This window comes from Macrobrachium rosenbergii, chromosome 46 (genome assembly GCF_040412425.1).
Source record: "Macrobrachium rosenbergii isolate ZJJX-2024 chromosome 46, ASM4041242v1, whole genome shotgun sequence".
In the NCBI taxonomy this organism is placed as follows: Eukaryota; Metazoa; Arthropoda; class Malacostraca; order Decapoda; family Palaemonidae; genus Macrobrachium; species Macrobrachium rosenbergii.
Genome location: NC_089786.1, coordinates 20,363,815 through 20,389,492, shown reverse-complemented (window position 1 = coordinate 20,389,492; position 25,678 = coordinate 20,363,815). Strand labels below are relative to the sequence as shown.

Genomic DNA, 25,678 nt, shown 5'->3' with positions numbered 1-25,678 from the left:
AAACTCAACATACCTTTCTCAACTTGACTGAAATTGTTGTGAACAGCCTTGTTGAGACTAGTGAAAAGTAAATATACATTCTTACCCAGTGCTCTCTTCATCTGGTTGTGGCTCTTCTTTAGTTTGTGTCTCTTCTTGGTCAATAATCTTAATGTCATCGTCGTCGGCCTGGTCTTCAAACTCTGTGCCAACTTCTTCCTCTTGGTTCTCTGCTTCCTTGGGTGTACTTTCTTCCTCTTCCATCTCATGTTCTTGTTCCTCATCCTGCTCTTCCTCATGTTCCTCTTCATTTTCTTCTTGCTCTTCTTCATGTTCTTCCTCTTGCTCTTCTTCATGTTCTTCCTCATGCTCTTCTTCATGTTCTTCCTCATGCTCTTCTTCATGTTCTCCCTCATGTTCTTCCTCATGCTCATCCTCATGTTCCTCTTCATAATCACCATGTCCATAAGCTTCTTCCTCCTCATCCTCTTCATTTTCAGCATCTTCTACTTCGTGCATTTCATAATCTTCATCATGATGATCATCTGCATCATCCTCCTCTTCATTCCCATCACCATCCTTCTTACTGTCACCATCTTTATCATCCTGTTAGTCATAAAAAAAATCATGTACCATGAAAAATAAAAATCAATGAACATTATATCCACTGTGCATCCTTTTCCCTAAATCTGTGGAAAAAAATTTACATGAAAATATAACTTAAAAATAAAAAATAATGAGTATAATTTGTGAAAATATCTCTACTATGAAATTAAAATAAAAAATCAAACACAACTTTTATACAAATGTTTACTACATCAAGAATACGATTTTTTTGGAAATATTCTCTTAAAGTGAATAAAAGATCATAAACATAAGTTTCTTGGCCATTCAATACCACCAACATCAAAATTTCTTTTAAAAATATGCTTTGCATAATAAGGCCATGACTATGTTAAGCATATCAGAACAGAACAGAAAGGAATTTACATTACAGTCTTCATATTAAGAGAAATTAAGATTAAAATTAGATGCCAATATTATGGTAAATATAAGATTACAAGTGACACTGATGTACTATTCTGTTCTGCTTTGCTATTCTTCTGTCCTGATAATTCTGCTTGCTTGGTTTCACTATCTTATATTTTTCATCAATTACTTCATATTCTTAAATCAATTCCTTAACATTTTACATATACATTATTATCATTAAGAAGTAGTTAGCCCAGATCACTAGACTTCATCTCTAGGCTTTAATGAGGCTGGTCCAAAAGATTTGTTTTTATAAGAAATAGGAAAATAAGAGTAAGGTTAAGTGAAACAAGTTAGCCAGCTAGGTGGGAAGACACCACATGGAACAAACAATGCAACACAGCTGAGGCCAAAGGATCACTGTAAGGCACCTGAAGAACTTTATCCAGTGCATGATGTGAGGATGTGGGGGGTGGGGGTAGTAAGGTCGTACTCAAGCAAAGTACAACCAAATGTTCCTTACCAATTCCTAACAAGTTATGCCTTGATCAAAACATGATATGAGTCTGAGGAAAGGGGCCTCAATGCAAAAGTGTGTACTCTACAAGAAATGCATTTCTATAATGCAAAGGTGTGTAAACTATAATAATTACATTTCTCTAAGAAATGTTTATTCAAAAATAGTAAAAAATTGTTTTACCACAGCAGAATGTATACTTCATTACGAAGATATATGCAAAAGAATATTACAACTGGAAAGACAATATTGGAAGAGAAGTGTACTTCACTAAAATCACTTTTGTAAAAAACTGAAATGAAAATGTAATGCAGTAACAAACTGAAATGTAAGGTTCCTTGGAGAGTAGTTTCTGAATTACATGCCACGTTACTCTAGCCATAAAGCCAAAGAATGAACCAAATTTGGTAAAGTTTGAACACCTGAGGGCTGGTAAGAAGAATTTAAATATCCACCTAATATGAGTCTATATAGGTAATGCAATTCTTTGATGGTCAGAATTGACAATCAATTATAAGATATAAAACATATTATGTGCTTACCCCCTACGGACATTACCAGCACAACAGCAGCGTATCAATGTTACATTAAGCGTGAAATTGGTAAGGTTTCACCACCTGAGAACTAACAAGCAGATTAGAATAATCTGAATACGCATCTGCTGTAAGTCTATGATAAGTACTGAAATTTTTAGGTGGGTAATGCTGAGAATCAACGGTATTAAACACACCTCTGTCAACACAGCAGAGTGACAATGAACCAAAGCACTTGTGCTTGTAATTCTTGATATAAGAGTGGGTAAAACTGGATTGACAAGTTCAGTGAACATTATGCTGATCAACCAACATGTAATTAAACAAGTAATTAAACAAGATGGTCAAAAACTACACCTCTTGACCGGAAGCATGAACAATCTTAATACTGTAGTTTCCTGAAGTTAGGCTAGAAAATCATCAAACTTGTTGAAGGGCTGGAGTAAAATTTTTAATACAAAAAATGATAGTAATATGGAATGAGTCTCTTTTCAAGGCAGCATTATTGCTAAGAATTGCCATTTCAACAGCAATCAGCTTATGCAGTCTTCTTGTTTTTGTTACTATATTCTCATCAACAGCAAGATGATATATTAAATTTCTAAAGGATAGGGAATGATATACAGTGCACCACCAACTTACAACAATACCAACTTACAGTGGATTCGATCTTATGGCGTTTTTCAGCGCCATAACTTGATGTTGCATCAAGTTACAATGCTAACAGCAAGAACAGGCATCAGCAGGCGGAAATCAACTTACAGCGGGGTACTGTAAAGGATCTCCCACTGCAAGTCGAGGACCTACTGTACATCTTATTTTACTCTTAAAGAGAGTGAGAGAGAATCATAAACCTGTTATGCTCATTCTTGGGCCCACCCTGGAATGAGCTTAACAGGTACAGTAGTACAGTACCTGTAAATCATTTTTATCATAAAAATCTGTATTTTGGGGAATAAATAGTATTGCTCTATGAAAAAAAACAAATTAGTCATAATTTTAGGGATATGATCCATAGAAAAAATTTGCAAATTGGTGAAAGTTCCCGCGGAAAAGTGAAAGATGTATTCCACAAAATAAAGCAAGAAAAAGTGAAGCGTGAAAAAGCAGGGTAGCGCTGTACTGGATACAGTGCGCAAATGATCCCACATCTCTACCAAGCTTCTCAGTTCACTGCATATGCTTTTAGTGGTTTGTCTGTTGTGTACATTTGCATTGGTGCGAACCTCGTGTATCTTTTTGAATCGTGCCATAAGATGCCTCCTAAACGCCCTGCTTCTACAGCATCTGGACAAGAGCTTAAGCGCCAGAGGAAGATCCTGATGCACCAGGAGAAGGTAGACATTATTTTTTCATATTGTGTTCATGAGTAAATAAAGTTTCTTAATGATAAAAATGATTTACAGTGTACTTACACTATACTACTATACCTGTTAAGCTCATTCCAGGGTGGGGCCCAGAATGACCATAACAGGTTTAAAATAAGCGAAGTTTATGCCAGCTTGACAAAAGTTTTGAACATTAATGTAGGGAAGTTTATCTAAAGTGGGCTGGTAAAGTGTTGGGATGCTGATTGGTCAGTTATCAGTTGCACTAACTCACGAAAGGGGTGTGCTTTGTTCCCATTACGGCATCTCAACAGGGGCTCTTTTTTTCTGTCTTGCTGGTGCCAGGCACCAATCCTTCATCACTCAGCCCTCAGAAGGATAAGATGTTCCTGTGAAACATTCTGGAAAAGGAACTGCTCCAATATATGAAAAACTTTTGAGGAAACACAGGTAATGGTTTTCAGGAGCTATGTTGATCTCTGGGCCTAGAATAAGTGTCAAATGTGAAAGGGCACAGTTGTGAGCAGTCTTATATTGCCTATAGGTGACACCCTCAAAGGGATGGTTAGACACATGGAAAGGTCATAATGATGACTAAGTGGGAACCTCCACCTTCATCATCATCATAAATGTTATTTGCATCAGTTCTTTCCATTATCCTTTATCTTATGGTTTTCCTACCGGAACTCCCAATGTCTAAACCTTCATCTACCCCCATCCCCATTTCTCCAAAATTTCCTTGGCTTTCCAATAGGTCTTTGTCCTGCTCCATACAAATCTACTGGTTTGCTACCAACTCACCTCATCCCTTCTCATCACATGTGCAAACCATCTTAGGTTTTTTCAGCCTCGTGAGAAAACACCTCACCAACAAATCATTCATAATACAAACTTCCCACCATACCTCAGCCATGAATCTTGTAATTCTATGGTCACTCTTTCAAAATCTCATCTACTCTCCTTAACAGTGCCCTTGTTTCTACTGCACACAATAGTACAAGACATCTGTACCCATTGTAAGTCTACTCTTTCTACAGATGAGGCATCTGCATTTACCAGTAGTATAACTATCTCCATTTCAGCCCTAATGCTGCTACTCTCTTTGTTAATGCTCTCTACAATCCTGCTTCACAGTCCAGCGAATCCCCAAAGTAACAGAAATGCTCTACCTCTTCTATGACCTGCCCATCTATCGCAGGAGCATTCTCAAGTCCTCTCTCTTCTTTATTTGCTCTTATAAGGCATTACAGACACTAAAAATCCTTTAGCCAGGGCCACTTTGAATCTTCTCCAATTACTATAATAAATAAGAAAGGGATGTGTTGGTCCTTTATAGATACCTTCAGGCCAATTAAATTGCCACAAGTCATTACTCCTCTCCAGGTCTTCTACGGTGAAGTGCAAGGTTAATATGGAGTTATCTGTTTTCTTATTTTCAATATGAATGATGAGCCTGATGTATCAGCAAGGTCAATGGGGTGATGTCCTCCATTATGACAATTCACAGGCTGTCTTCATCATAGTAATGGTTTTGATGCACAAAGTCTTTACAGTTAAAAAGAATTTTATATTCCCATTTTGGATTTATCACGGGTATATTGTTCACCCTATCCATTTACTAATGGCAGTATTTTTAGCTCTTGATTCAAATATCGATTATTTAGGACCTGGTTTACTCTGTCCAGCTTGCTACCTCTGTGTTCAAGTTTACTGCTATGCTTTGCAATTCATATATACCTTAACACATAGTGACTAAACAAATGTAAAAAAAAAAAAGATTGTAAACCAGATGAACAATCAGCAAATATGAGAACGACCTACAAACAAATAGTAACCACAGTCTACAGAAGTCTGTTTTGAACTTACCAATTAAAAATGAAAACTAAAAGGATTTTGTCCAATCTTTTGAAAAAACTTACTGTCTTTGCTTTCTTTGATGATGATTCTTCTGCCCCATCTTTGTCATCTTCTCTTTCTCTCTTCTTTATCTCGATATCCTCAATGTCTTTTTTAGGAACCAGCCTTTTCTCTTTCTCGTCAGAGATTCTTCTCTTCTTATTTTCTTTCTGGAATAAAAAACACAAGCATTTGTCACATTACACAAGAAACTAAACAGCCAGGTGCAGAGTACATCAAAGACCTTAGATCTATAAATGTAAAATGTTTGTAACAATTACAATTATCACTTACATCAATTGATGTTTGCAAAATGTTAAGAATAAAACTTTTCATGATTGGCATTAGAGGGAATGGCTTATTTTTTGCGTATTTTTGTCATTCATTTAACCTAACTCACTCTGGAATCTTTAAGCCAAAAAACTCAACAAACAGATCTCTCTTTTTTTTCTCTCTATTTTGTCTGTAAAAGATTTGTGCATCAACTAGAAGCTTACTACTTCTCTTGATCGAAATGTAATTTGTTAGGGAGTTTAAGTGAGCCATGTCAATGATTTCCTGATCTTGGAAAACAGTAGACCTAATGCAACAGGGTCTTGCACTTCTGTGCAACATATATACATTTCCTTTCTTTCATCACATCCACTTACACACGGTTGATGTTAAGCTGCCAAACAATGTTGCTTATCAAAACACTATCTTTACACTAGTTAATTACTGATAGCCTTAAGAGATGAAGTGCTGTGTGTTCACCTATTTCCACTATGCAAGTCACTTTACTTTTCCCGCCCATGTATGACATCATAAGTAAGAGGCAAGATCAACTATATTGTTTTCATTGGTTTGGCAACCATTATGAAATATATATTTCTTTCTTTCCTTAAGTAATTTCAAAAACAATGATTAAATATTATGTCAGTAATCATGAATAACTTTTGGATTCTTACTGTCTATAGTTTCCTCTGTGACCATTCTTCCTTAGTGAAGTAATCTGCATTATTCAAAACATTTTGTACATTTTTCTTGAAATTAATTTTTTTGCCACTCTTTTATATAATACTATCTGTATAATTAACCCTTTCACTTACCAATGATGAATAGACATATCATCCAAATTTAATCTTTCGCATTTTGACGACATACACAAACATCAAGAACAAAAAAAAAGATTGCACAAACCAGCAGACATGATATGGATCATTTTTGACGAGTGTTCCTGATATTTTTTTTCCATATGTTCGAGATTATTTTATGGAGAATGTTATGGAGAATGTGAAGCTCCTTTGTCAATCATTTTTTCATTGTTTCCTTGGTATAATTACAACTTTTCTTTGCTATAATTACAAGTTTTTACATCACAATAACCAGGTAATTTATCTGTGTGCACGCTATGGATAAAAAAACGAAGATTTTATTGCAAATAGTTTTTTATATATATATAAATTTTTGGGGGGACACTAAATGTGGGTAGTATGACAGGAAAGAGTAGAGAGGTAGCGGAGATGATGAATATGAGGAGAGTTGACATCTTGTGTGTGCAAAAAACAAGGTGGAGAGGGAACAAGGCAAAGGAAATAGGAGGAGGATGTAAGCTCCTGTACAGTGGAGCAGACGAGAATGGTAGAAGTGTAGTAGGCATCATTGTAAACAGTGAACTGAAGGAGAAAGTGGTAGAAGTCAAAAGAAGTGGTAGTCGGATAATGAAGGTCAAATTAATGTTATCAGAAGAAGTCCTAAATGTGATAAGTGCTTATGCCCCACAAGCTGGATGTGATGAGGAAGAGAAGTCAACGTTTTGGCGGGAGTTGGATGAAGTATTAACATCAATCTCAGAGGAAGAGAGAGTTATATTGGGTGGAGACTTGGATGGACATATAGGTACAGATAGAAGAGTGATTTCAAGAATCCATGGAGGACTAGGAATGGGGGAGAGGAACGAAGAAGGCGAAGGCATCATAGACTTCGCAGTGGCATTTGATACGGCACTAATTAATACATTCTTTATGAAGAAAGATTATGTGACATAGAAGTGGTGGAAGAGAGAGTCAAATTGTTTTCTGCTCTGTAAGAGACAACACCTTAAGGAAGTAAAGGATTGTAAAGTGATATATGGAGAGAATGTTGGCCAACAACATAAGCTAGTGGTTGCGGACCTTTCAATTCGAAAAGGGACAAAGGGAAAGAGGAAAAGTAACCCTAAGATCAAATGGTGGGAGCTAGAAAAGGCAGGAAATGTGGAGTTGAGATCTATATTTAAGGAGAATGTTCTGAGAGAAATAAAGTTGGAAGATGATGTAAATGATTGGTGGGAGTTTAACAGCAATGTGATCCTAAGTCATGGGGAGGAAATTTAAGGCAAAACATCAGGCAAAGGTCCCCCAAAAGATAAAGAAAGTTGGTGGTGGCATAAATACACACAAGACAAGATCAAGAAAAAGAAAGAATCCCAAAAGAACTATGATAAACACAAAACAGAAGAAAATGAGCAAATATCAAAAGAAGCAAAGAAAGTTGCAAAACAACAAGTTGCCAGAGCCAAGGCTGCTGCTTTCAATGATTTGTATGAGAATGATGACACACCGGAGGGCCAAAGAAACATCCACAGGATAGCCAAAGCTAGAGACAAAGCAACAAAAGACCTCACACACATTAAGCAAATTAAAGATGGAAATGGTAAGGTTCTAACAAAAGAGGAGGAAATTAAAAGTAGATGGAGAGAGTATTTTGAAAATCTTCTAAATGAAGAAAATCCAGGAATATCATTGAGGATGGAGTAACAAATGAAAGAGAAGTTCCCAGGATTAGTCGGAGATAAGTGAGGCAGGCACTAAGTAAAATGAAGAAAGGTAAAGCAGTGGGACCAGATGGAATACCAGTCGAGGTGTGGAGGTGCTTAGGAGAGGAGGGAATTGACATCTTGTGGGACTTGTTCAATAAGATCTACCAGCAGGAGAAGATACCTGACGCCTGGAGAAACAGCCTGCTAGTCCCCATTTACAAAGAAAAACGGGGCATCCAAGATTGTGCCAACTATCCGGGCATAAAGCTGATGGCACATACCATGAAAATCTATGAAAGAATAATAGAGGCAGGAAAAGGGACAACAGATGCCATCTTTGTATTGCAACAAGTAATGGAAAAATATAGAGAAAAAGGAAAGGAACTACATCTTGTATTTATAGATCTTTAGAAAGCTTATGATCGAGTGCCTAGGCAAGAAGTGTGGAGGTGCATGAGGGAAAAAGGTGTCTCAGAAAAATATGTGAGGATTGTAAATGATATGTATAGAGAAGCAACAACACAGATAAGAAGCTCAGTGGGAACAACAGACAAGTTTGAGGTGAAAGTTGGACTCCACCAAGGTTCTACCATGAGTCCCTATATTTTTGATATGGTAATGGATGTGATAGTGTCTGGAGTGAAAGATCAGGTGCCTTGGAGTGTACTCTTTGCAGATGACATAGTGCTAGTGACCACCAGTAAGGAAGAAGCAGACAGGAAACTGGAGTTGTGGAGAAGTGCATTGGAGGACAGAGGCCTAAAGATAAGCAGAGCAAAAACTGAATATATGTGGATGAATGGAGGAGACCAAGAGGGAAGCATCAACTTAGAGCAGGCAGAAGTAAAAAGAGCTACATCCTTTAAGTACCTTGGGTTGTGTGTCACTGACTGTGGAGGGATGGAGGAGGAAGTGAATCACAGAATACAATCAGCTTGGTGCAACTGGAGGAAAACAGCAGGTGTGTTATGTGACAAAAGATTTAATGTAAAGATGAAGGGAAAAATGTACAAGAGCACTGTCAGACCCACGTTGATGTATAGTTGTGAAACATGGCCTATGAAGAAAGCACAAGAGAGAAAGATGGAAGTGGCAGAAATGAGAATGCTGCGTTGGATGTGCGGAGTGACAAGAAGAGACAGGATAAGGAATGACTTCATAAGAGGGACGGTGAAAGTTACAGAAATATCAAAGAAGCTGCAACAGAGACGATTACAATGGTTTGGACATGTTATGAGAAGAGAGGAGGATTCTGTATGTAAAAGAACCATTAATATGCAAGTGCCTGGAACAAGGAGGAGAGGTAGACCAAGAATGAGATGGAGAGACACCGTTAACAGGGACATGCAGGAGAAGAACGTGAGTGAGGTAATGGTGCATGATCGCAGAAGATGGAGAAGACTAATAACAAACAGCGACCCCATATAAAGATGGGAAAAGCTGAAGATAAAGAAGAGGATAAATTTTTTGGGGGGAAAATGCAGAATTTTCTCACATCTCGCAATTTCTACTCATAATTCCAGCTACAAAAACAGTTATTTTGGGGTGATTTTTTGTCACTGAACAGAAAAATTATTCAGCTGCAAAAGAAACAAAACTGAGCAGTTTACCTTGAAAATTGTAAGAGCTACACATTTTTTAAAAAATGAGGTATAAACATTTTTATGCCTATCGCTCAAGTCACTTCCACTTCCCACAGATGTAAATGTTTATGAGTTATCAGCGAAAGGGTTAATAATGATGTTACAATGATAAAATTGTATTTCCATTTATATAAAAGAATAAATCATTGTTGGTGGAAGTATGTTGCAGTATATTTTTGAGTTAGTATATCAGAAAATGTATTAGGACACACTGTATGATATTGTACATAATTCACCCTATGGATATGCAGTTAATAAATTTGCCCAGATGTAACTTTGAAAATTAACTTCCTTTACAAGCAGTACAAATAAAGTATTTAATCTTCATATTATGGTAGTGAAGTTTGTTAATTTTTAAATTTGTTTGTAATAATTATTGTATAGTTTGTCACTTCATTTCGCTCATTATGATTTTCTTCTTTTACATTTGTGAATGGCTGGTTATGAATGCCAACTGAACCCCCATATGGTGTAGGTAACTGCAACAGGGAGGCTTGAGAGCTGGCAGCATACAACCTGAGGAAGGCAGCTGAATGTCACTCGTGCACTTTTTCTTCTGCCACTCTTTGGAGTGACCTGTGGTGTGCTAAGATAGACATGTTTTTAGGAACAAAGAAAGTTGTGCCCTATCTACTTAGGCACCATCTCTGAACGTTATTGTGACTGTTTACAAGAGAAGAGAGGGAAAAAAAAGAAATACATTACCTCCAGTGTGCACTATTTTGCTGTTGATATTCAACAGTGGAATTTGGTGTTCAGATATTGATAAATGACAAAGGAGATGGAATTCCATGTAGTTTGTAACAACAACTTTAATGTCTTTCTGTTGAAGATAATGAGTTTGAACTTCAATTCCCATTGTGACACTTCTGTATACACAGGCTTTATTACTGTATGATCCTTTAGAAAGTGTTAAGTTGTAAACTAGTAAGATAAGCTACCATTATTTCTATAAACATTTAGTATAAGCTTACTGTTAATTTTAAATAAAACCCTGGAATATAAGCATTGTAAAAGAATAGTCATTTGTAAAATCCTAGTAAGTATTAGTTAGTAAGCATAACATTAATATTTGTAAAAAAAAATTTATTATTAGTGTTAGTAAAATGACTGTGTCAGTATGTGTGTGTATATATTAATAAAACAGGTTTTGGCGTGGGAAATACCTACGTTTGGTAACCGCTGTGAATCCAAAAAGGAGTTACACTCTCATGGTTGCCCCAAAAAGGGCTCCATAAGACAGACCAACGAATTACAAAGAATTCTCTTATAGTTGGTCTCAGCCAGAATAGTGCTTGTTGGCACAGTGATGGAATATAAAGGACTCAGGACAGGAAGGGTCTATCATTTGTCCTACAACGATTACCTAGGCTCTGCGCCTTGCTTGCACAGATGTGACAACAGCATAAATTGGCGCCACCTTCCTTACACGCTAGGTCTGTGCAAGATAAATTTTCACCCCAGTCCCATGGCTTTTTGTCCGGGAAAGCGGGTGGGTTTGAGAACTCACAGCAGCTACCAAAAACAGGCTTTTCCTATGTCAAAACCTGTTTTTTAATAGTGTAGCTGCTGTTCATCCCCAAGTAGCTTACTAAAGAAATTGACAGGTGACAAACTGGCTTAGCTCCTAATAAATAAACCCAACAACCCAGATTTATTTTTGGTCTGAGGTACAGCCACAGGTTATTAACCATTTTCTTTATTCCGGATACACATACAGTTTGGCAATACAGAACAGAAAACAACACACAAACCAATAATATGTACAGTACTATTCTTGTGGTTCGAAGGTGGTTTACCTAATTATGTTGGGTCTGGCAGAGGGATTATTGTGCCTTCCCCAGCAATATTTCAGCATGACCACCACTCTCACGGCAATAGTGTTTCAGGAATTTTTCACTCAAGGTAAAGCCACAAGTTATCAATAGTTTTCTTTATTCCAGATACCCATTCAGGTCTGGCAATACACAACAGGAGACACACGAACCTATAAATGTATTATCCATTGCAGTTCTACTGTGACTTACCTGATTATGTCTAGTCTGGCTGCAGGATTATTGCACCTCCACCAGCTCAGGAATACTGTCTCAAATAGCCACTCCATACACTTGAAGACTTCTCTGAGGAAACACTTCCGAAGAAAGTTAACGATGTACTCGCCTTTTGGATGTCATGCAACTTGGGAAAGGAGTGAGGGTCTGCCTTTTTAATGAGGGACACTAAAACAATTCTCACCCAGTGTAGAGAGAGTGGTTTGTTTGTGCTAAGGTGTAGGAAAAATAGAACCATCTGAGATGTTTGCCATGGCATCTAGGTAAACCATAAGTGTTTGAACCAGGCATAATATTTTATATGAAATACTGAGTTATTTTATCAGAAAAGGGTATTTTCCCTTTAAAAAGGTCCTCATTCTTAGCCAAGAATGATGGGCCAGGAGACAACAGACAATAATAACTAGGTGTGTGAGTGGTGAAATGTTGTCCTTGTCTAAGAGAGCCCAGTGCACTAATCCAAGCTCCTAATGCCAAAGCAGTCAAGAAGACTGCCTTTTGCAACATATGAGTTGTAGTTGTATTGGGCCCATGAACTGAGGGGATGACAGAAATCTAAGAACCTTATTCAGGAACCAGGTAATGGGAAACCTTGCAGGAGCTGACCTTTGCACTGTAAAAGACTGGAGAATGAAATTAGCAATTTCTATATTAGAATAAATTCTACACCATAAGGCAAGGGTTCTGCCATGCTGCCCTATATGCCATGATTTTTTATAGCAAGGCACTTGACTTCAAAAGATAATCAAATGTAAGACTGTTTTAACAGATTTCAACTGGGCTTTCAGTGTTAGGGTAATCTAACCACATTTCCCATACGGACTGGTATGTTGGATAGATGAAGTCTGTAGTCTTAAACTTATACGGACTGGTATGTTGGATACATGAAGTATGTAGTTTTACACTAAGTACCTAGCAATATTAGGCACATAATCTTCACGGTAGACTAGATTTAATATTCCACATGAAGGCACCACTCAGAAAGGAAGCTGCACGGACAACTTCCCCTCCTCCTGTCTGGGGCAGAACAATGGACGGCAATGGAATCTATTCTTTTGCCGGTTGTGGATGAAGTAAGGAACCAATGACCATTTGGCTAATTCAGGGTTACTAGGGAAGTGGTTCCATTGAAAGCTAGTAGATTGTTCAAAGCTTTCGATATCTGGGACAATGAAGGAAAAAGGTATATCATCTTCCATTTGTTCCAGTCTTGTAGGAATGCATCTCTTGCTATTGCCTGAATGCACAGCTTCAGAGACATATACACTAGAAGTTGATGGATCTCACATGTGGCAAACCAGTCCACTCTGGATTGTGGAAGCATGTTAGCAATTACTGATTTGAGCTCAGCATGAGCATAACCTCTTTATATAAGACACCGTAGTCATATTCTCTGGGACGAACAAAATGTGAGTCCCTCTTGGAGGTTTCAATTTTTTGATAAGGAAAGACAGCCAATAGCCCAAGGAAGCTGGTATGACACTCCCTCTGAGCAGGTGACCATCTTCAAAATAACTGACAATCCTCCCAATGACTTCCCAACCTGTCAAGGAGGCATCTGTATGTATTATCACTCATACAAATGGTGAAGTCAGGTCGGCCTGTTTACCTACCCCCTTCCAGGTCCATGGACAGAATATCTCCCCAATCTCAGATGAAAGCGATCACAAAGCCTTTTCCTGGCATGTGAGAGCCAGACTCTGTTAAATCTAGTCACAATCTCAGGATTAGATCTACCATGGACCCACACTATAACAGGCCCAAACTTTGTTCCAATTGTCATCTGGTAAAGCTTGGTTGTGCAAGGAATCTGCTACATCCTTCCTTATTCTGGTTTGATGGCTTTGGGAAGAGAGAGCTGGCCACACAAAGAGTAGCCCAACAAAGTCCCAGCCTCAGAAAAAGTTTGCTGGATGGAAGGTAGGACTTGTTTCTATTATGAAACCTTTTGACTAAAGTCTGCTGACTACCACTATCAGGTTTCCTCAGCACTCTTCTCTGGTAGCTCCCCAGATTAGCCAATCATCTAGGTAGGCCACCAGTTAAAATCCTTTATTCCTCAGCTCCCATTAAAGAGGTACAGTACATATAAAAATTTATGCACACAATATGTTTGTTCAAATTTCATGGGTCAAGGATCACCTTTCGTTCATAGGAATGCTTCTTGGGGACGTTGAAGAGTGGCAGCAAATAAAGCTGTCTTTCTCTAAAAACTCCTTTTAAAAGGGGAAGTTTCTGGAAAAAAAAAAAACACTTTTGAGGAGGGGGAGGGTGAGACCATCTGTGAATTATACTGTGTCCCCCAAGAGGAGGACTTCCACTGCATGTTTTGCTGTATAAGACAACCCAAACCATGCAAGTCCTATGGGGGTGCACCTTGTCTCTTCCTTGTAATATGATTTTTCGTTCCCCTGGTAGGAGTGTCTTGTTTGCTTTAAAAGGGGTGCTGATGCTATTGTTGTCCTTTCTTCTGTTGTCGGAAGGGTCCTTTAGTAGTTACTGTAGGCTTGTACAGTTCTGATTCACACCAAGCTTTTTTAGGCTAAGGAAGAGGAAACTCTCAAGGATATTGTTTCCCAGATTCCCTTTTTCAAGAACAGTATATATTGTGCAATTCTGTTGTTGGGCTCATTCAATGAGTTGTGCGACAACAGGCTCTTCAAAAAGGGTCCAAACAGATAAGGGAAGAAGGCAATAGGGAGGTTACATTGGGGAGCGAAAAGTTGGAGCCCACCAATGCTTCCTTTCAAGCCTTAATGTGACACTCCAGAAAGTCATAGAGTGCTCCCAATAGCATCCACACAAGTGTTTTGGCTACTGCAGTGAACATTGTTCTGGAAGACTCTGGAAGCACTTTAATTAGGTAGAGCCCAGCATAAAATTCAGCCATGGCTGTCGAGATTTTTCTTGTAGGGGTGCCAAATTGCTGGGCAGCCATGTCCAATGGGAGCTTTTTCCTCTCATAAGGGAGGAAAAATGTTGCTCATTCCTTTGTAGCACTATTAGATACTTGGATGGTGGAGACAAACGGCTTTATTTCTGCCATAAACTCATTTCCCAGTCATTACAAAACGGATTGTTTCAAAAGAGACAAAAATAGTCCAGTGGCAGAACGGAATTTTTGGTGAAACCTTGTTTCAAGAAATAACAATTTTTTTTTTTTGGTTTTACTTGTTATCTAGACCCTCCTTCTCATAAAACAACCGGGTGCAGGAGGAGCACCCTTGGGGAAAATTTTTTATGGCCATAACTTAAAATGGCCACCATTGCATATCAGGGAATATTAGTTTCACCCATATCTTAATTTCTATTTAACATAGAAGTTTGATTTCAGTGACAAAATTCATGTTTTGTTTAAAGAAGTGTAAAACATGTACTAGCAGATATTATAATGTTCTATCTGTTTATATTCTGTGCTTTTCTTGGGAAAAAATCATTAGCCCTTTGGCTGCTAGTGTTGAGATATTTCAACCTGCAACAACAGTATTGAAGTTGCAAAGGTTGACATATTTCCACCACTGTAAAAAAATTTACCCTGCAAATTATGAATTCATTTTCTTTCCTTTGCTTCATGTGGAAATCACAATATCTCATACCATCTGGTGGTGGAACAACTAAATATGAAATGTCAACAAAAACATGCTACTGCAACACTTTCCATAAAATTCTCGAATAAATCGGTAAATTCATGTATTTCCTAAATGCAGCATTATTATGAATAATTGCTAGCATTAAATTTCTACTTAAATAAGTTAGTATAACCATACAATAATAACAAAATGAGGAAGTAACAAAAAACCCTGAAATGCTTGAACATGCTGCAACTCATTCCCCATTACCACTAAGTGATTCTTGTAAGTCAAAGGATCTCAATTAAAAGAGCAAGAGAAGCTGATTTTCAGTTCTTGATTGATATTATCCCTGTTCCAAAAGCTCCTGAGTTCAGAGGTTATATAATACTCGATGTGCTAGGAAACAAGGTCATACAGCTAAACCAAGCACCAAGGCTGTACACCTGCCTTTAATAGGCATGGGGCATGGCACCAACTGATCAAACCACAATACTGACAGCTATGGTAGAAGCACAACAGGTTACCAAAGCAACAGACCAAACCTACACCATATTTACTAATGATCAGCAATTCTACCTTATTGCTGTTAATATTACCTGGGTGTACAGTGAGTTGTTCTTAAATTTCATACCTCGTTTGGGTGGAAGGCACACCTTAATGAGCTTCATTGGTGCAATAGGCACCTTGATGGCTCACACAGGATTCGAATCAGTCATGGATGTAGCATTTGGGGAAGCTGCTAAAAAGGTGACAGGAAAAAAATATCCCCAAAATATAAGAGTATTACTTATGGCTGTGGAGGAGTTGCTGCGTAATCTCATTACCACTGGTGAATATCAAACACACTCAGATCTCATAAAGCCATTGGAAGACAAAGCATCAGAGAGCCATACCACTAAGATTTGGGTGGAAAATTGGCCAAACCAGTGCTTATCATGTTCCTCTTCATCAGAGCTGAGAAGGAAAGTGACTGATCTCTGCAGTTGTATGCAACCAACATGATGATGCCATATATCTTCTCTTCTCACCATTTCAATTACCAGGTGAGTCACTGATATCTGCAATACTAAATCAATTTGCACTGTTTAATGTAGTTAATTAGTTTAGTCCAGTGTAGTACGTAAAGTCATACAGTGCTCCCCCATTTTTACACGGGAATAGGTTCCAGAACCTACCGTGGAAATGCAAAAACCAAGGAAATGCACAAATCTCCTCTACAAATGCTTGTAACTGACTTATAACTACCAAATACCTTGTACCCCTTAAACTAAAATGCTTATAACTGCCTTAACATTTCACTGCTGAATTTGATAGTTCAAACAAAAATATATCTTAAATTATCACACCAAAACAATTTAATATCATTCCAAACACGAATACACCCTAAATCATCATCCAGAACACCCAAAGTAACCTTACATTACAGTACTCTCCTACTACTGTTACTCTTAAGTAGGCTATATACAACCCTAACACGCTTATGACGGCCTATTTTAACAGTTCATCGCCAAACTTGACAGTTCAAACAAAAATATACCTCAGACTATCATCCCAGGCCACCCTTACATATATCATTTCAGTCATGTTGCAAAATTAAGTTCAAGCCTACAACTGTTACTCTTACGTATCCCCTAACATTCAGACATGCACGTTTTCTTTGGCCTACGTACCTTTGAGCATTGTTCTGCTCATATTGTATGTAATGCACTGGGCATATATTTTACATATATTTTCCTGGTGTAATGTAATATGATTTTGAAATGATACTTACTGTACACGTATGTATTTTAGGAGAGCAGTATTGTATAGAGCATATATAAAATACGTGGGTAGTTTGGATCGACCGGACATGTACATACCTCCAAACAGAATGCCTTGTTTGTTAATTACGTCATGTTAGTACTGTATTTTCATGATTACGTACAAATACATTTACAATGAAAAAAATTTACTACAGTAAGTTGTTATTAATCTTTGAAATGATATTAGTAATATCATTTCAAAGTCATCTTAAACATTTTACGTATAGAGAGAGAGAGAGAGAGAGAGAGAGAGAGAGAGAGAGAGAGAGAGAGATTTCAGTATCATTCATAGCTATTTTATTTAACCACCTAATGGGGCAATAATAACAATAATAATAACAATAATAATTATAATAATAATATGCTGTAATTTAAAAATTTATGCATTTCTATAGTAAATTATGTAAAATTTTAAACAAATACATACTCTCAATCTTTTCCAAAGCTCTCAAGTGGGGGGGGGAGGTTGGACCTGTCATATACATCAAATACAACCTTTCCCCTCATGTCAGAGCTCTGGAAAAGATTGGGAATATGTATTTGTTTAAAATTTCACATAATTTACTATAGAAATGCATAAATTTTTTAATTACAATATACTATTATTACTATTATTATTATTGTATTATTTAATCTTATTAATCTTATTAATATTTGAAAATTAGTACTTATTATTTGGTAAATCATTTATTTACCATACAAATGTAGTTAGTCCTCACCATCTCCCATAAATTTATTAAAAAATTCTTGTGCCGTCATTCTCTCTCTCTCTCTCTCTCTCTCTCTCTCTCTCTCTCTCTCTCTCTCTCTCTCTCTCTCTCTCTCTCTCTCTCTCTCTCTATACATATATTTTAATGAAAAAATACAGTAATTAGTGAATACAGTGTTGCTCTACAAAAAAAAAAGCAAATTAGTGATAATTTTGGAGATACAGCCCAAAGAAAAATCTGCAAATTAGTGAAATTTCTCCCACAGACAATGTGTTCCACAAAAATCCGCAACAAAATGAAACACGGAAATGTGAAATGCGTATAAACGAGGGAACTGTATTTTATCCATTATTCAATAATTACATACTCTGTAGAATAATGTACTGTTGGTGTTGAGATATAAAGCTCTTAAAGGCAATCATGTTAAGCATCATCAACCTGGTGTGTGGAACAGAATTTGGTCAGATCAATACACAGTCAACTTTCATGCGATATGGCCATAGTTCTGGTGGTATACTTGGTACAGTATAACTCTCAAACCATCTGCACTAAAGCAATTGGCACATGGCCTCCATATATGTGCACAGCTGAAGAAAGATGTTTTATCATTATCTGATATAGATATGCAGCAGTTACAACATACAAGGAGAAGGATGCATCAAGGATCCATAATGATGGCACAGATAGACAGAAGATTCAGAATAAGCTGGTCACCTGCACTGAACCCCTGAATCCAACCAGTCACTGACCAGGCAGCCTTGTCAACATTGTCACTGGAAGGATATCACCTGCACCTGTTAATGTTGATAACTCTGTTCAACTGGGAGAAGAGTTGATGAGGAGTTATGAAGAAGGTTGGCCTTAAAGTTTTCACAAGCCACTCACAAAAGCCAGTGGTCTGTATCTAGGAAGAAGGTAGTGTTGGAGATATGACACATCACTAATCTACTCCAGGGTACTATGTTTACACAAAATTCGAGACATTGATATGAAGGAAGTTCTCGGGCATGAACTTGCCAGTGTTCCAGCATCAATGTTTGATGAATCTGGAGAGATGCATCTCACAAAATCTGACTCTACACTGAAGACAAAACTTCAAGTTGAGCTCACAGGTCATAAATCTGTTCCTCCAAATGCAATAATAGCACCGATCCCCAATTATCGGCGCCGATACCAGGGATCAGTGCCACAGATAAGTGGGGATCAGCGCTGATAACTGAGGATCAGCATCGATAACCGGGGATCAGTGCCGATAACTGGAGATCAGTGTCAAAAATCCAGTTATCGTCGTCACTAGACAAGTGCTGCAAAACCGGATCGCGATAACTGAAGCCGCCGATAACCGGGGACTGCCTGTATACCAATGTGTACCCTCACGCTCCCAAAATTCAATAACGGGATTTCCTAACAACTAATGATAAGATAGAAAACAAGGTTACTATCATATCTGGTTCAGGAGAAAGTGTCCCCACCACAACAAAAGGACTAAGGACTTTACACATGCTAAATTTGAACATTTCGCAAATGCTATAAGTCAACAACAGTTACATCTCCCCTGAGATGCATGACAACCTTCTCTAGTGAAAGGTTTTAAAGGAAATAAACATGTGATTATGGTATTGAAGCCATGAAGATTATTTTCAAAAGTGGTAAAAGCTCTGGAATCAACTGTGTACACACTGATTTGAGCATTCTTGGACATAGGAGTGTTTGGTCTCCTAACACCACAGATAAATACTCAACTCCTCCTCTTAAAGGTTTATGTCTGTCCAGATAAATCCTTAAGAGTTCTAACTGGACATAAGAAAACCACTTCTTCATTGCCTACCAAAGCAGTTAAATAAGGCACTGTCACAAATCTCAGAAAGGCCTTCACTTCTATATCTTTTCTCTAAGCAATGAAAGAAAAGAGAGAGAGTGCCACTAGAACAAAGCCCACATACAAAAAAGGGCTTGAAGCTCACTAACACACTTTGCCGCAGCACGAGCTAAAAAAAGGTGTCTTCAAAGTTCTTATGTGAAGCCTTATCAAAAAGCTCAAACTGATATCATGTTAAAATCTGGCGGACTATGTATAAATTTCATCGTAAACCATGAGAAGAAGATTGAAAATTCCAGCACAAAAGATAGAAAACCCTCTTCAAACTTTAAATCGTGAGCAATATTCCAGTCAGCATGATACAAAACTGAATGCAATATAAAGAGGTATCCTTTGATCACTGTAACAGAAAACTGCTTTGAGTACCTGAGATACTGGCAGAACTTAAATCTGGATATCAAGTGAACAGGTGTTGGATATCACTCTGGACAAGCACCAAAATCAATAAACTGACCACTGTTGTTGATACACAAGTGAAACAGTGGAGGGCCTTCCAGACTTAAGGACTGCTTCCTTGGCCATTCTAGAAATGCCCTTAGCTCGTAACAGACAACTGACTATCTCCACGCAGTCAGACGAAGCAAGCAGAGGTTTGACAGAATCTTCTCAAATAAGACTATCTGAAAAGATCTTTCCTGAATGAAAGAAGATGATGAAAATCTACCGCCAGGAAAGGAGGTTAAGGGAACTATTCAATATGGGGCCACCAACAAGCTATCAAAATCATCTTTGTGTTCTGCAAAGCTCACAATTTGTTGAGTATTTCCTGAAAACAGCAAACAGAGGAAAAGCATAAAGGTCTAGAATTGACCATTCTTGAAGGAAGGCATCAACTGTCCATGCCTGAGGATCCTGGCATGGAGGGAAATAAAATGGGAGAATAGTGTTTAGAGCAGGCGTGAACAGATGTGTTTGGGCTCCCCATCAGTGCCATAACTTCTAGCAAACCTGAGGAGGAGGAAACTATCTGACTGAAGACCTTGCCCTTTTCTGCTGAGTTGGTCTTCAATAACAATGTTTTCCCGTTTTCCCCTAGGACAAAATGAGGTAAAGGAATGATGTTGCTGGACTCTGTCCAAAGGAGAAGGAAGTTTCTTTGCTACCCTGAATAAATCACTCATTCTGTCTCTCCTTGTCGTCTTATGTAAGAATCAAGAGGTTGAATTGTCAGAAAAGACTGCAATTGTATTGTCTCTGACTAGATGTTCTGTTTGTGTAACACCATTCCAAACTGCTAAAAGCTGCACGTTGTTTACCTTCCAACTCCCTGACATCAAGTATTTCTCAGAATGGCCCCCCAATTTTACCTCCAAGACATCTGAGGACAGTGTAATGGTTTTTAAGGTCTACATGCCAACCCATTAAAGTTCTCAAAAGTGGTAGAAAATTGTCTATCTGTCTCTGTTGGAAAAAACCCCAAAAAGAGAGAGCTAATCTCCATCCTCAGATAAACAACCCCCGAAAAGAGAGATCTAATCTCCATCCTCAGATAAACAATCAGAAAAGCAGACTAGTCAACATTGAACAAAACAGCCAGCTGAGGTTGGACATAAAACAATTCTTCATCCTCAAGGTCATCAGAAACAAATTGGTGAGAACAAACCAGTCGTCCAAATATGAGAGAACTACTCGATACCAAGCAGATGAATCCATCCTCCTAAAAACTCCAACACAGTAGAATGCATTTCTTCGACTGAAAGTGTACAAGGATGTGGAAGTACATGTCCTAAATGTCAACAGAAATCATCCTTTGCCTTTCTGAAAGGCCGCCAGGACCAAACTGAATGACTCATCGAAAAGGGAGTAATATGAATAAACTTGTTGAGACTGGAAATGCCCAAAACTGATCTCCAGCTCCCTCCCTAAGGTCTTGGGAAAAGAAAAAAATGATGGTAAAACCTTGGTGACTAGAATAAAATTGGCTCAATGGCCTCACTGCATAACAACTGTCCAATCTATCCCTCCCAACTCTGAACTTCTCTGTGTGAAGACTGTGGAGAGAAGGATATCAAGAAGTTGATAGGATTAAAAATATAACTAATGGTACAAAGTATCCTTCCCTGAAAACCATCACTACCAAAGGTTCTTCTTGAAGCTTTGCCTGACACTTCTGAAACTCTGCACACGGCCTTTCAAGGATCCACACAGCCTACTTGAACTGGGAGTTCAAAACATCAGTTATGGTTACACGTGTAATTTTTTCACTTAGAATGTGAGCCAGATCACTACTGAAGCAGAACTTGAGAGTGGTATGGGGAATTCTACATGGAATTTACATGCAAAAAAGGCTGTAGGGGCAAGACCCTAGAGAAGAAGCAGGCATTTCAGGCCCAGGGCTGGATGCATACAACCTGGGTGCCTTCTATCAGCTCTTGTAAAGATGGCTTCCTGTCGTGAACATCTACATCTCCTTTGGACAAATGAATTTTGGAAACTACGTTCATGCAAATCTCCTTCAGTCCCCCAAGGAGCAGTGCTGCACTGCTCTGGGGGCACCAAAGGAGATGTGCACGAACATAGTTTACAAATTCATTTGTCCAGAAGAGAAGTGTAAATCTCACAACCCAAACTACACCAGGCACACTACAACGACCCTTCGGAGACACATGCTGGCTCACAGAAATAAGGGGCCATTCATCAACATTCTACAGATGTTCATGACAGGAAGCCATCTCTACAAGAGCCGACAGAAGGCACCAAGGTCGTACACAGAGAGGATAACTATGGTCACCTCTTAACAGCCAAAGCCGTAAGCATCACTATCCAGAAACTGACCCTGAATATTCAACAAGAGTTGAATCATATACTTCCCTCCAGCAGGAGAAGGAATGCACGAGTCAATAGGGACCAGACAGCACACCCCCAACCACCGGGCACACTGTGCCACTTAGGGGAAACGAGAGAGCCCAGCGAAGACCAAGTAACATGCTTGCTTACATTGCTGAGGCCCAGCCCAACATGAACCTCCAGCCATTAATCAACGCAGAACCTTTGGAAGCACATATACATGCAATTTTAATATTTTACACATTTATGTATAAACAGACATTTGTTTATTTGTACCGTTTATGTATGTTATAAATTTTATTTATTTCTGTAACTTATTTTCTGTATTTGCAAACTAACATTTAACCTCTTCCCACTCAACCCCGTGTATTCTCAGGTTTAAGATAACCGTCATATTTCAGTAAGCCCGAGTATACTCGAAATTCTGTTATCTCTTTCCTAGCAACTCCCAATAAACTTGGCTGTTGTTTATATTAGTCTCCCACTATAGAAAGTCATTTTCTATGGATATAAGTGCCTTCTTTTAGAAAATTGTAGCTACCTTGGCATCGGTTGGTCATTGGAGACGCGTCCTTTCATCAGGCACGATTTCCATTGTTTTTCGTGGATTTTTTTTTATTATTGTTGATATAACTATCATGAGTAGTGAGAGTGACAGTGATACAGAATATTATGATGGAATGGACGATTCAGGGAGCGGAAGTGATGGTGATATGGCGTCAAAATACTCTGATACTTCAGATGAAGATGGTGACGATAATGTTCCTGATAACCAAGGCTGGCAAAGAATAACAATTTCGGATGATAAACCACCCTCTCCTCCACAGCCTGCATTTCCCTTTATTGGTGATAATATAATTCATCATGTATATAATACTGAAGATGATGAAGAAAATACATATATTGAGTATTTTGAGTTATTTCTTGATGACATTATTGTTACAGAGACAAACAGGAGTGCTGAACAAAAGTTGATTGGAAAATCAGAAACAGAGAAAAAGAAATGGCATTCAACATATCAGGAAGAAATGAGGATTTTCCTTAGTGTTATTGTGCTACAGGGGATTGTAAAGAAACCTGAAGAAAGCCAATACTGGTCTAAGATGCCCTTGTGACATCCACCAACTTTTGCTAAAATTATGCCACATCGCAGATTTTGCAAAATAAAGCAGTATTTGCATTTGTCAAATAATCAGGATTTTGACCCTGCCACTCATCCTTGCCTAAAGCTCAACAAAATCTGGAAGTTTTATAATAGCATTATTAACAAATTCAAAAATATGTACACGCCTGCACAAAATGTAGCTATAGATGAAAGTCTTTTACTTTATAAAGGACGTCTTGGTTGGGTACAATATTTGCCACTAAAAAGAGCTAGATTTAGGATAAAATATTTCATGTTGTGTGAATCAGAATCAGGATATGTTTGGAATTTTGTCATTTATACAGGTTAAGGAACAATGTTTGATAATGATTATCAAGACCTTCCCGTGTCTTCAAAAATTGTTATGATGCTGATGAAGCCATTACTGAAAAAGACTATTGCCTTACAATGGATAACTATTATAACTCTCCCCAATTAGCAGATTTACTGACAGAAAATGAAACAGACGTATATGGCACTGTCCGTGTCAGTAGAAAGGAAATGCCCTCTGGACTGAAACGAGAAAAACTGCAGAAAGGCAGTATGGTGGCTTACAAAAGAAGAAAAGTAACAGCAATAAAATGGAAGCATAAGAAAGATGTTGTATTACTTTCCACAGTGCATAACACAGAAATGGTAGAAACAGAAAAAAGAGGAAAATTGGTGAAGAAGCCTAAACTAGTTATGGACTACAATAACACAATGGGAGGGGTTGATAAAGTAGATCAACGTCTCCATGATTATCCTCTTACAAGAAAAAGGAGAAAGGTATTACAAGAAAATATTCTTTCATATTGTTGACTTTGCATTGTGGAATTCCTATCTTTTGTATCAAATCAGGAGGAGAAGCAACAGCTCTGAAGTACCGTCTTCAAGTGATAGACAAGACAATAAAAAAGTACCATACACCTATGATGTCATCAAAAGTAGGACGACTAAGTAGTGTACCTCACCCTCTTCATCTTACAGAAGGGCATTTCCCAGATGTTGTGCCACCTACAGAAAAGAAAAGTAACCCCACAAGACAATGTGTAGTTTGTAGCAGAAAGCAAGATGCAAGTGGAAAAAGACTTCGGAAAGAAAGCAGATACTGCTGTTTAGTGTGTGATGTAGCACTGTGTATAACTCCTTGCTTTAGGATATATCACATGAAGGATAACTTTTAGGAAAAGATGAAAGAATTTATTTTATTTTATCATGTTCTGTACAGGAGTAAATACATTTATTTTCAAAATATAAAGCTGAAATAGGCAATACAGAAAGAAAAGTATTATTCATTATAATGAAGGTAAAACCTTTCATTTCAATTTGTCCTTTTCTATTACTTTTTCATAAAGGCAAGAATCTTTTTCTTTTTGTGATAATAAAACCTTTTACATTTTCTATTGAAAGTATTATATTTTTGACATCATAATTTTTTCTTCTATAGTCACCAGGCTTTACTTTATCATATTGTATTGTTTCATAAATGCAAGATTTTTCTTTTTTTTTGTAATAAAAATTTGCTCCCTTTATTTTCTTTTGAATTTCAGTCATGTTATAAAGTTTTACATTTATCATGTGTAATTATTTTGTTGTTATATTGAAGAATTATGAAAGAATAAAAATATAGATGAAATGCAATAAATATATTCTTTATTTGTTATTTTCCTTGGTTTTTATAATTTCCAAGAAAACTTGGCCTTGAGAAGTTATGTAATAGTTGAAGACCATCCTGACAAAAAATATTTTTTTTTAAGAAATACTTGAGGTGATTTATCACTTTAGCATATACTTTAGAAATAAATAAAAAATATGCTTCATAAAGACTGGAAGTTGGGATAAAAAATGTGAGAGGGAAGGGGTTAAGACTACTAAATTTTAAACACAAATTTTAGGAAACACTAGGACATGGTATCATATTTTATTTTGAATATTTATTTAACCACATGTTTAAACTTTCATATTGTAGACATACATGTTCTCTGTACCGAAAACAGCACGCTGAAATGGTTAAGCTGTTAATTCCTTAACCAACCAGTACCCAGAAATCTTTTTTATTTTTTATTAACATTCCTTTTAGTGTGTTATTAAAGGAAAAAATGAG

General features: G+C 37.5%; 1 protein-coding gene across 3 annotated transcripts in view; it reads right to left on the bottom strand.

The window, feature by feature from the left end:
• Window positions 1–25,678, bottom strand: part of LOC136830268 (zinc finger protein on ecdysone puffs-like) — a 161,975-nt gene that overhangs the window by 13,077 nt on the left and 123,220 nt on the right. For all 3 annotated transcript variants that reach the window (XM_067089648.1, XM_067089649.1, XM_067089650.1), the window contains 2 exons: window positions 5,249–5,395; window positions 86–585 (listed from right to left, as the gene is read on the bottom strand). In XM_067089648.1, coding sequence (XP_066945749.1) covers window positions 86–585; window positions 5,249–5,395 — 647 coding nt within the window. The remainder of the gene's footprint in view (window positions 1–85; window positions 586–5,248; window positions 5,396–25,678) is intronic.